This window comes from Aspergillus pseudoviridinutans (genome assembly GCF_018340605.1).
Source record: "Aspergillus pseudoviridinutans IFM 55266 DNA, scaffold_4, whole genome shotgun sequence".
NCBI classification, from domain to species: domain Eukaryota; kingdom Fungi; phylum Ascomycota; class Eurotiomycetes; order Eurotiales; family Aspergillaceae; genus Aspergillus; species Aspergillus pseudoviridinutans.
Window position 1 is genome coordinate 414,852 of NW_025091284.1, and position 12,561 is coordinate 427,412.

The window sequence follows — 12,561 nt, forward strand, 5'->3', positions numbered from 1 at the left end:
AAGTCGTGTAACAACGGCATCATTTAATAGCCATAAATATGAATCTTAATAATGTTATATTAAGTATGTTAAGGGCAGGTCTTTCTGCTAAGATGATCTTAAACTAGTCCCTACGTCCTCTCTATATAACTGCCTTTAGTTAATGTACACTGTGGAGCTAAAGAACTAGTCCCCTATACATATATTTTTATTGTTTTAAATTTGCTTCTCACAGTCTGTCTTATTAGCACATTGGATAATAATACTCTGAATAGGAGACCTGATTACTATAAGATCTATATTAGAATTATTCTCTATTCTGCTCCTGGCTGCCATAGTAGCAGCACAGCATGTGCAGCTAATACCTGCACCAGCCCCAACCCTAAATGTGCTATTAAAACCACCACTGGCTTAGATAGTCACTAAGTACAAGTGCTAGTGTATAGGTGTCCTCCCTAATTAGCCAGACTATAGGATCGCTAAACTTTAACAGAGGAAATATCCATAGTATGTTTCTAAGTAAAAGAGCTGCACTCACTATGAATCTTGCGTTTTCTAAGAAAAAGTCCGGCAGCAAAGTTAATAAGTTTACTAACAAAGTGAAGGTGACCTAAAAATATACAGAAAAGGGTAATACTAATGCCTCTGCCAGGCTGGACAAACCTAAGGATACATTGCCACTATTCCTATACCTTCTGCAATACCCTACCTGTGCTTATAAACTTGCTGGATGATTATTCTAAGAATTTAAGGGAGATATAAATCTAAGAGAGAGACCCCTAGGCCGGATGATCGGTCCAATGGGAGGGAACCGTAATCTTATGGAAAGTTTGCAGAGTCATAGTAGGTCAGCACCGCCCATAGGATCCTTGCACCAGCCAAATACCAGCGACAGTCAGACTGCTCGTCCCACGTAGAATAGGCCAGCCGCCGAGGCCGTGAACTTTTTCCTTGCTACACATCTTTCTCATGCAGTGAACCACTTCTATTAGCTTTGCCAATTCGATGAGTAAACTCACTTATCAATAATTCTTGGCTTTGTCCATGGGGGAATGCCTTTGAAATTTCAGGCACTGATATTGCGAGTAGAGAGACCGAGATCAGATCCTCAACTTTTCGAGTTAAATACAATCAGGCTCTCAGCTCCTATATCTGCTAGGTAATCCACTGACATTACGTGTAAGAACATCAAACTGCAGGCGTCTCTCAGGCTTCATCCTCTAGCTCCGCCTCTTCTTTAGCCTTGAACTCGGCGATTTCCCTCTCGTCCAGGTCGGTAATGACCGCGATCACATCGGCATGCCCGTCTGCAACGCTAGTTTTTGCATAAAATAATAAAGCCTTAAAGTATTCCTCCGGTTCGTTCACCCTGTATGACAGGGCATCTTCCTTGATAACGTCTAGCACTGTCATATTATTTGATCCGCCGACAATCCCATTTTCCACATCACCATAAATATGGTAGCGTGCCCATACAGCGTCGCCAAATCGAGCTTCACGTATGGCATCGACGTACATGCTCTTCCACGGCTCTATGAAGTTTGTGCCCGGGCTGGGGTTGAGAACTTGCTGGATGGGAAGATCCAGGAATAGCTGCTCAACTGGCTTGGTTTCCGAAATGTTTAGGCTCATGGCTCTGATTGCACGTTGTTATTCTGAGTTTTGACAACATAAAGACTAGGAAATCGCGGCAGGATCATTCATACCTTTGAAAAGTTGAGGAATGAACAGGTCAAGTATCTGAGAGGTGGGCGGAGAGACTTGAGAGATGAGAAGTCTAGGAAGCTAAGTAGGGACAGGCAAGGTAAAAGGCCTATCACAGCGGCATGTGAGCGCCTCAAATAATGTGCTAATTAATCAGTTGAGACACCTATACCCACAAAGTGCTCTTGTTACATACTGCCTGAACTAAGGCCAGGGCTAGGCTTCTCAATGATAAACATACTCGTCAGCCTGGAGGCTAAAACACCGATCATACATACACTTTCTTGTCTTTCAATGTGACAGATCATCGCGTTTAACTCTATTCGTCGATTCGTGGGAGACAAGAGAGAATTCGGTGTCCATTATGTGGGTAAGACCTGAGTGAGAATCGCAGAAGTGGGCTTAAGTACGCGCGTCCTGCTTTAGTGTGTAGAACGAAAGCCTTGCACTTATTTAGCGGCCCCTCCACTACCAGCCTTGAGCTTATATCCCTCCAGGAAGCATGCAGTGTTAGTAGCCGCTATAGCTATACTCAGGATACCGAGTTCACCAGATACACTGTACTCACGTCAATATCGGCTCGCCTATGAGTATAACTGTGCTAATCTCCTCATTCTCATATCCGAGAGGGAATGCAAGCATTTGCCGAGCCATGCTGTTGTGGCCCTAGGTCAACCTCAACAACTCCGGAATCTCTTTCTATGAGAACAAATACAAAGCTGGACTGAGTAAGAACGATTTGGCGTTACACCTTGTGACCCCGGCGGCCAAAGGTCTGTCGCCCCTCAAATAAGGAAGATCAAAAGTCAGAAATAATAAGAAAACAGGAAGGGAAAGAGGCCTTGATAAAGAGGAACCGCCTCAAAGCTGGCAGAGATAAATATGGATTCGGAGACACGGGAAAAAGAAAACCAAAAAAATGGACTCGCGGGGAATCGAACCCCGGACCACCCCCATGCTAAGGGGGTATTATACCACTAAACCACAAGCCCATTTGTTGAGATACCATGACCATTATTTGCAATATGATCCAGAGAAAAGTGAAGGTCCTCCATTTGCTGGCTTCACTATTTGTTCGCCCATGTAGGTTCTGTATAAAAAAACAGAAACAATATGTAAAGATTACAATATACTTAATGGGAGTTATCCTGCTGACGGATCATTTGAGTGGATCACTATTTTCCGAGAAAAGCTGACAGTTCTCCGCTGATGGATATCCGTGAAAATATATTATCCATTCTAGTGTTGGACAGTGCCCCTTTCAATACTTTAGCGTTTTGTGCAGCCAAAAATATCATACCCAATAATTGTTTTCTTCGCTGGCCCCATAGGTGGTTCGATTGATTCCTAAAACACGAGCCCCGTGCACCAAGAGCAAGTTGGTGAGCTCGGGATTTTTCGTGCGCATGGCGATCCGCAGTGCTGTAGCACCATCAGGCCCAGCAGCATCCGCACCATAATCAAGAAGAAGACGAGTCATAGCTACCAATTCATCTCTGACAACTTGTGGATATGGGACMACTAGGTGACTGGGGTCTCGAGGGTTCATGTAGCGCCGAGTGCCCTGTAGCAACCAGATCGCTTCACTTGGCTTTGTAGCCCGCGAGAGGGGTCCTATGCCATCGCGATCCACTCTCTTCGGATCGGCCCCAGCTTGAAGGAGAATTTTCGCGGTGGAGTAATGATCGTTGATCACTGCGCTATCTAGCGAAGTTGTGCCATCCCACCGGAAATTCACATCAGCACCTTCCGCCAACAGCAAGTCAATTAGCTCGTCGTTGCCATGGTGGCCAGCGACCCAGAGTGCATGTCCGAGCTCTTGGAGTCGCTGGGAAGGGTCAAGAAGTTGTCGATGCTCAGCGTCCCGCAGCAGGAGCTTAAGCATCTCTGGACAGCCCCGGCGCACGGCGGCAACAAGAGCTGGGTCCATTTTACGGGTATGCCAGGGGTTCACCCCTCTCTGCAGAAAAAATTGCAATATGGGAATATGACCGTGCCATATAGCTCGATTCAGCGGCAACTCGTAATCTTCTTCCTTTAATCTCTCGCACATGCCACCTCGATCCAAAAGGAGCTCGACAATGCTTAAATGACCGTTCCATATAGCAGTCATGAGCGGATGGTGAGTAAGTTTGTGTGTTTGATCTGGAAACCAGATCGAGGATGCGTAAAGATCAACCCCTGCGTCCAGTAGGCTGATGAGGGTAGATGCATACCCTCCCTGGGCTGCCCAGTGCAGAGCGGGAATCTTCGGGTGCTCATGGTATTGGTATAAGAAGGGATTGAGCAAAGAGTAGAGATGGCGGCTGGTTCGAGCCAAGGCATTGATCGCGCCCTCTGAATGCAGCTCCTTGGCTATCGCAAGAATGATTTCGTTGGGCAAATCAGAGAGTGGGAATGCCATGGTGATGTTGTTCAAGAGGTTGAGCTACCTGGTAAAGTGTCTGACTAAGTCTGACTTGGAGAAACCAACGCTAGGCGTACATGACTGCCAAGGGCTTATTAAGCAGTTTCACCACGCCGGACTAAAAAAGTGACCATAGCCGATCTGCAACCACCTAGGCGCTGAGTGATCCTGAGAGGATGAATCTTGTCCCAGTGCATACTAGTTGCTGTACTAGTGCTCTGTATCTAACGCCCCACTAGCCCAATCTACCCCAAATTAATCCCCTGCCGCTGTTGACTCTTGGGCGGAAATGTACTGAATCCCTATTGATGAACAAAACAGAAGGATTCCTTGGATAACGTACTCCTTCGCAGCGCTAGAAATTCCTATAAACTACAAATATCCAGCACCATTCATCAGCCCTGACTCGCAACTCCGCGACCTCGCATGAAGCAACTCCAGTTGCCCATCCTGGCGGCATTGAGCGCCGCAACATCGCAACCCACACCAGCCTACCCCAGAGACTAATCCATACGAACATATACTTTGATCACTAGCCACAACGCTGCTGATAAATATTGAAAGAATTCTTGAGTTCAAGACCTGGTGCTTGTAATCTACCACTACACCTACAAAAATGACTGCCTGGGAGGAGTTTATACACAGCCTCCTTTGGCACATCACATACAAGCTAGAGCTCTTTACGTTGGCAAATCAAGAGCCACTCATTAGCCGTTTGGCTAAGTTCTCGCGTACTGTGACTCAGTGCCTTAGGTATGGATCTACCTGGCTTTGACGAAAGTTAATTGGCCACATCTAGAGCAATGCTCGTGTTGGAATCGCCGAAACGTCCTCGTCTAACCGGATCTGGGGAGACAATAAGATATAAACACCTGGTCCTAGTCCTCATTTCCCATCCATTTCTCTCCATCAACCTACTGTGCTGAATTGATCTCGATTTCTCTAAAAGCATAAGTTCCCTAAAAGCAACGGAAACAAAGGCAGGAAACAGAAGGGAGCATGGCTCGAGTCCTCCTCACTGGTTCGTATTTCACTTCTAGTGTGGAATTTACGAGGGCCTAGCTTCAACTGACAGCACTAACAGGCGGTAATGGATTTCTTGGAAGCCATATTCTTGGTCTCCTCTTGGAGCGAGGGTAATGCAATTTACAACCAGCCTCCCGTCCCCCACCCCAAAAAAAAGCTTCACCCATGTTAACTTACGTGTTCGTAGATATTCAGTTGTAACCACTGTCCGCAGTCACGAGAAGGCAGAGCAGATCCGCGAACGCCAGGATCTACATGCATCTACCACTCAGCTACGAGTTATCATCGTTCCTGACTTTACGAGCGCCGGTGCTTTTGATGAATGTTTCAAATCCGACGCGCCCTTCGATGTGGTCATCCATACTGCGTCTCCCTTTCGCTACTCGATAACCAATATTCAGCAAGAACTCTTGGATCCTGCAGTCGGTGGGACTATTGCGTTGCTTGAAGCAGTTCGGAAAAGTGCACCATCGGTCAAGAAAGTGGTACGCTTCCCGCATCGTAGAGAAATGAAACAGACTTGGCTTCAGTTCCCGAGGTTTTTTTAACCAGTTGCAGATCGTAACATCTTCTTTCGCATCGATCATCAACAGCTATAAGGGGAACAGTTGGGTTGATCATATTTATTCCGAGGAAGATTGGAACCCAATTACCCTTTCGGACGCTCATTTAAATCCTCTCAACGGATACAGAGGTTAGCATCCACCTTCTCGTTCGACTGATGTTCCTATATTTGAACTAAAAGCTTCGATCTAGCAAGCAAAACTTTTGCCGAGCGAGCATGTTGGGAGTTTCTTGAGAGAGAGAAACCACCTTTCTCTCTGGTTACATTATGTCCAACATTGATGTTTGGTCCAGTGATACACCCACTGCGCAACCTCGACGAACTCAACACGTCAAACCAGCGGATCCGAAATTTTATGGTAGGCGAATATAAAGCTGAAATCCCTGACACAGGAACATCGTTCTTCCTCTGGATAGATGTTCGTGACGCCGCCTTAGCCCATATAAGAGCGATGGAAGCTCCAGGAGTCGTGAACAAAAGATTCTTATTGACTGCTGGTTACTTCTCAAACAAGGAGATCTGTGAAATCATCCGAGAATCCTTCTCGGAGTACAGACCGCAACTCCCAGAACAAAACGCGAGCGGTGGCGGGTATCCCCACGGAGGACTTTACGGGTTTGACAACTCCCAAGCAACCGAGAAGCTTGGCTTGGCATATCGAACCCTGTCCACGAGCATTACTGAGACTGTGATGTCGTTACAAAAAATTACAAAACTAGGATAGAATTTCTGAAGCGGTTTGAAGGACCTTTGTTTTACTGAGTGTATAATTTACTATTCATTTCAAATACTAGAAACAGGGTTTCTGCGCTGTCTCTCGCAGCGTCAACTCAGCCTTCAGTCAGCCCCATTCAGAGCCACTGATGACGCACGCTGTCGCACGCTGTGGCCCTCAAAGGAAAAGTGAAGCATAGTTCAGTGATAACATGAAAGCCGAACGCTTAGTTTTAATAAGGCACCGGAAAGGTAATGATTAGACAAGCATGTATGTAAAAATATATCTGTGAAGTCAAAATAAACTCAACAGGAGGGGGCATATATAATAGATAAGACATTACATTAATGCACCAAATTCTGCACAGAGCAAGAGTAGTACTAAGCAGAAAGGCAAATAGAAATGAAATCTCACAAAAGGGCTAAGCTAGGTAATCTCTTTCTTTCATGAGGTAATATTTGGATATACCAGGTATAGCAGGAGCGCAAGGAGTTATGGCTGCATGACCATAGCATGCATAATATTACAGAAAACAGCAGCTAAAGCTGATTAGATATATTTGAATCATAAGTAGCCCAAGCAATCAAATTAAACTATAATACTAAGTAACAGTAACTAAGGTTCTGATAGCATTTAGTGTATTCTCACATGTTAGTGTAGCAAGACGTGGAACAAGTTGTAGTAAGTCATAATAAGGAGAGAGCTATAGAACAAAAGAGAGGTAAGTATAGAAGGTAAACTTGTGGTCATATCACTGTGTTAAACTATTCAAGACTGGACTCATTCAATATTTATGTCTAGAAATCTTCACCCTCTATGACCTACTCTTCTCAGATAGCAGTATATTACTCTTAATAACACATAATGTTATGTAGGACTGATGTGCAATAATAGTTGGAATAATTTCCATTCAGAAAAATAGAGAACGAGCTGTGGTTGAACCAGGTTGATCCGCCACATCCGTTCTCTTTAATGCTTGGCTGGATACCTTGGTGGGTCTGGCTGCTGGCTAACCTTTAAATGGCACTTCTCCTTGAACTAACCTCAACTAATATGACCCACTTAATAGCAAGTTGGAAAGGCGTCCAGCTAATAGTAGAGACCCCATGAGCAACTAAAAGACATTCTGGGGATGTTGAATAACAAAGCACTTCCTAGGCCGGCCTCTCTTAGAAGTAACACTCACAGCGCTCTCTGCTCCTAATTGGGTAAATGCGACGGTTAGGGAGGGGTTGACTGTATTCATTTGGCTGATTGGATGCTAGCACTGTTTCTCTGTACAACCATACTATCCATGTAGGTGAATGGCAGACTATCTGTATTTAGCAGCCACTTGACTAGGAGTCTCAGTTATTTATACCTTCTAAACCCAAAGAAAGGGAAGTAGGAAGCTTCCACTCATCGCAGTTCTATGGAGATTACAGGCGGACAATGAATTACTACATAGTTTCGAGCTTTATAATCAACCGCGTAGCATGACTCGTATGCTGTAACCCTAAAGTCAAGCTTGGGTCGATGCCAATTAAAGTGGATTACGCGTGTGAGACAAGAACTGGTTCGTATTGACTTGCCCTTCGTCCATAGAGTTGGGCCGGCCGGCCGAGTATAAGTTTTCAAATGGAACCCGACAGTAGCGTTACTGAGTCACTCAGTTTCTGAGCTTGCGGAATGGGTGTCGCAATTATCCCACGTAAGGATTAATACCTGGGTATTGTGTGGCAGCAGACTGAGCTTATCCACTTTGGATATCAGAAAATTGAGTTTAAGCTGAGAATCTAGTCATTTCGGGAGCGAGAAGTAGCCTGCAATAAACCTTGCTGTTGCTCGATAGCGCCAGCTTCAGCCTGTCGCCCGCCTTTGTCTCCTCCCACGTCTACACGGTATCTCATCTCCTTTTAGGATGTCTATCTCAAGTGCGGCGGTGACCACTATGCGCACGCTTGCTGTGGCGAATGGCGTTAATCTGCAAGACTTCAGAACAGTAACCGGAATTTAGAGTGCCAGCGGTGCAGTGGGTACCAGCTGCCACCTTCCTGCTGTGGAAATCAAGCGCGCAAGAAAGTCTCAAAATCAAGAATGTCCACTGGTGACAGACAGGGGGCTAATAGAAACTCCGAGGATATTACTAGGTCACTCTTTCGCTATAGAATGAGACATCAGTGTACAGAACCTGCTAGCTCTGCAAATTAACCACTTATATTCACATGTTGGTTGTTAGCCCTTCGGCTGCTCCCACTTGGTCTGGCGCCGCCCATATTATAGCTCACATCCCACTCCCGAGGCCAAGAGGACCTTATCCCCTCATGTAATGCCAAGCATATAGTCTGTTAGTATTATTGTTCTAACCAGTAAAAAGAGGTGCTTAAAAGGACGTGCTCAGCATCTGCTCCGCCCGCCGGAAGGCAGCGGACCACATTGCTGAAGACTCTAGCTATCTAATCACAACCCCTTTGCAAATGGTGCGCTTCAAATGAGTACAGATAAAACTTTGGTGCTTTACGAATGCCTGGCTGCCAGTAACGGGGCGCTATGTCGGACTTAGATATACAGGAAAAGTTACAATCTACCTTTTCAAGAATTCATACTGGTCCCCCGGTCCCCACAGATAGAGAGCCACTGTGGAGGCAATCCGCGAGATTGATATAGTTTCTCTGTGGCATGAGACATACAGGGCCGCTATTTAGACAGCATAGCAATCCCCACCACAGCGAACTCACGACTCCCTGGTACTTCGCGAGAAAATCGCGTATGTGGATAAAGTAGAATCATCCTCTGGAGGTGATATATCGTATGACTCGCCTAATATATAAGGAGAAGCGTAGTCCTCCTTCATCATCTCAAATCCATCAGTTCTTAAAGCAATGCCTGATTTCGTTGATCGCCTTGCCGACACAGCCTTTTATCTCGCCCTTTCTGGTATCATTATCTTCAATAGCCTTAATCACTATGTTATTCGCAAAGAGTCTGTTGATTATGACAGTTTGCTGTCTTACAACATCCTCGCTGGCTTTTACATGGCCTTCTACCATCGATGGAAAGCCATTTCCCGACAAGTGGTTCCAAATCAGCCTCAACGAAACCAGTCTCGACACTCGTGATGTCGCCGAACTTGCTGAACGTACTCCAATTACTGTATGTGAACGGACACTTGCCGCAGTGGCTGCATGCGTTACCATCGCCTCATATGTTGTCAACTTTTCGAGAAACATCGCTACAACCATCAAAGATCTGTCCAACGGGGGAAACTGCAACGCTATGCACGGCACCTTTGAGGGCCTAAAGTGGACGTACTACTCTACTGGCCGCAACTGTGATACCACTGCTCAACATGATACCATTGCCGGTGCTATCAAGAAATATCTGAACAATGTCGAGCATAACAATATTTGCGGTACTCAGTGCCTTCGCATKGACCATGGTGGAACCTGGGATGGATGGTTGAAGCTGGGCCCCGTTGGTAGCTTCAACGAGAATGCCTACTGTGGTCCCTCCTTATCCTTTGACAGCTGTCTCTCCGGGGGTAATAACGATATCTGAAGGCATTAACCGGGACTTATCGCAACCAAACGAGTCTGTTGGGATTGAAGTGACCAATTTGATTCTCTGGTCACCGTGGACGGAAACCAATATACATGGGGGCGTAAGTATCGTTTGATTAGGCAGTAACTGTTCTGCTGTTGAACTCCAGAGGGTTTGTTCCGACTTTCATAGATTAAATTCAGGCTAGTGATGTTGGACAAGACAGTTGCGACTATCTATAATCTACCCCTGTCCATTCGTAGTAATCTGCTGATAAAACGCCAAATTGCCACATGTTAGCAAACTTCTCGCAAAGAGAGGTTAGTATTATAGAAGCAGTGGCATGCTTACAAGTACCTAGCATGTTCCCAGGAGTGCATAAAGAGCTCCACAACTTATATGGATTGAAAAAAGCCTTGCAAACATTAGTGGAGCCAATAAAAAACTTCGACAATGAGGAGTCTATACCGTTTTTTAGCCTCCGTCTATTGTATCACCGTCGCGTCTGGATTAAACGCTGCCAATCAATGGACCATCTCGTCGCTTCGTCACTGAGACACAGTCCTTCGATTCATTTGGTTGAGCACTCGGATATGTTCMTCCTTCAGCGCCTTGAACTCGGCGTCTAATTGATTGTGCCACGGATATAGAACGAAGACCTGGAATGCGAGCGCCGAGGACGCAACCGCGAAGTTGACAAGCGAGATTCCGCGTGTGATAATCATGTTTTGCTAACTGGTGGTAAGACTTGCGTCGAATAGATGCGAGTATATTTAACAGGGAGGACAACTTACAGCAGGGCGGTGGTAGAGAAACCGATAAGGTCCATGATGGTGGGTAAGAGTCAATAATTGCGACGAGGGAAGAGGAGTCTTTATAAGCTGGGTGATCGGAAACCTGGCTTTGCCCCTTTCGCGCGTGTATGGCCCCACTGTTTGAGGATACCTTAAGCTTGGTGGCTGTGAGGATGCCTGCCACAGCCCAACGTTACTACTTATCCGAGGCAAAGAAGCAATGCCCTCTTTGTCGTGGCTATGCTTAAAAATCACGCGTGGTAAATAGACTGATAACCGTTTTCTTCCTTCGGCTCTTCTCCCTTTTTCAAAGAATCGATGCCGACTACATCTGTCATTTGTCTGAACAATGTATTTGCTGCTCGACCTGTTAGACCTAAGATGAATACCAAGTACCAATGGAACTGACAAAGCCAGGGACAGTTAGGTACACAAGTCTCCATGGATGTGGAGCTCGGAGATGGTTCGTATCTGTCGGATCCGACACCTAAGGTCTACTGATTGGTTAACCGGGGCGTCTTCGGTACTCGGCGTCTGCCATTTCGGAGAACGAACATGTGCCGCCTCCATAGTCTTGTTTATTTGAGGCGTTGTATTGTTGAATTCTCCGGTCCGTAGGGAGATAGCTAATTTAAGGCCTTGCTAGCCATCAAAACGTGAGATGTGTGAATGCTAGGTAGAGATGCGTTGCTATCCTTTGGTCTGCGCCTCAGAATATATATTCACACCCACAATCCTACTCTATGAACACACGCTTATTGAGACAAATTTCGACCGCAACAAGTGCGCCAGAACTACAGTGGTATGATGCAAAATTATTCCCGTCCTGGAGGCATCCTCGTTGCTTTGACGTTAGAGAGCTTTTAAACATGCTTATGAGGATTGACACTAGAACCCTGCAATATGACTAATCACTACTATCTGGCCGCTTCGAGGATAGAGAGCATATCAAATAACCTCTTTGAAGGGTTGGGCACTGCCGCACAATGCAATAGTAGCCTTTTAAATACCGTTCTCTAGAATGGGACGGTGGGAGAAGAGCAGCATAGCCGAGGGCTGATTGAATCTTGACTACGTAGACGAGGACGAGGCAACTGCTCTGAAAGACTTCAGGATACACAAAGTTGGGGAACCGGAATGACGTCGCGTAGGTATTTCGGACCATTTTATCTTTCACAGCCTTCATTTTCTAGCCTAGAACTCACCCTGCTCATGGCATGGCAATACGGTAAATCGATGGATTGGGCTAGCATGCAGCTGAATAGCAAAGCAAATCCCCGGGTGACTCCAAGGCACACAAGACTGTCTTTGCCTCCTCGAGGTCAGTTACGACGGTCCGCAGTGACGATACTGTTCTCTACGGGCAGGAAAGTTGGGACATTGTTGACATCTCGACTGCGCCATAAACATATATATAGAATGCCACAGCTACCTTTTTATTTAATTAGTAATGGGATACGCATCATGTCGATGTCGTCACGTTCCTTTTATTCATGAATGTGAGCTATTGAAAAAGGTCTAAGCATTAATCTTTAAGCTAATGCATGAGACATCAGTGCCAAGTAAACAACCACGATCATCCCTGCATGCCTAAGTGAAGCATTCATGTAAATCAAGCTTGGATTGAGTACTGGTCTAAATGTCCTGAACATGAGGTGGTACAGCCTTACATTAGCCACCGAAATTCTAATCTTGACCGCATGTATCACCACTTCGCAGGCGAAATACATGGAAATGCATGCATGGCAATTGTTAGTTGATGAGCTCTGTCTCTTTAGAACAGGGATGCTTTGTCATGACCAGTAGAGAGATGCACTTCGGATCACATACCTCTTCTACATCTGCATAAGTT

The 12,561-nt window shown here is 45.7% G+C and overlaps 4 protein-coding genes and 1 non-coding gene across 5 annotated transcripts; 2 read left to right on the top strand and 3 right to left on the bottom strand.

Annotated features, from left to right (window-relative positions):
- Positions 1 to 1,185: 1,185 nt before the first annotated feature.
- Positions 1,186 to 1,611, bottom strand: Asppvi_005575 (uncharacterized protein; the record flags this gene model as incomplete). The annotated part of the gene is made up of 1 exon (XM_043301494.1): positions 1,186 to 1,611. The coding sequence occupies one exon, from the start codon at positions 1,609 to 1,611 to the stop codon at positions 1,186 to 1,188; it is 426 nt and encodes a 141-aa protein (XP_043157429.1).
- A 992-nt stretch (positions 1,612 to 2,603) lies between these two features.
- On the bottom strand, positions 2,604 to 2,675 carry Asppvi_005576. Its single transcript has one exon. It is a non-coding gene; the product is annotated as a tRNA-Ala (tRNA).
- Positions 2,676 to 2,977: 302 nt separating this feature from the next.
- Asppvi_005577 (uncharacterized protein) lies at positions 2,978 to 4,087 on the bottom strand (the record flags this gene model as incomplete). Its single annotated transcript, XM_043301495.1, has 1 exon — positions 2,978 to 4,087. The coding sequence occupies one exon, from the start codon at positions 4,085 to 4,087 to the stop codon at positions 2,978 to 2,980; it is 1,110 nt and encodes a 369-aa protein (XP_043157430.1).
- A 1,002-nt stretch (positions 4,088 to 5,089) lies between these two features.
- Asppvi_005578 (SDR family oxidoreductase) lies at positions 5,090 to 6,405 on the top strand (the record flags this gene model as incomplete). Its single annotated transcript, XM_043301496.1, has 5 exons — positions 5,090 to 5,111; positions 5,175 to 5,226; positions 5,304 to 5,601; positions 5,675 to 5,810; positions 5,873 to 6,405. 5 exons carry the CDS (start codon positions 5,090 to 5,092, stop codon positions 6,403 to 6,405), a joined length of 1,041 nt encoding a protein of 346 aa, XP_043157431.1.
- A 2,937-nt stretch (positions 6,406 to 9,342) lies between these two features.
- On the top strand, positions 9,343 to 9,933 carry Asppvi_005579 (uncharacterized protein; the record flags this gene model as incomplete). Its single annotated transcript, XM_043301497.1, has 1 exon — positions 9,343 to 9,933. One exon carries the CDS (start codon positions 9,343 to 9,345, stop codon positions 9,931 to 9,933), a length of 591 nt encoding a protein of 196 aa, XP_043157432.1.
- Positions 9,934 to 12,561: the final 2,628 nt, after the last annotated feature.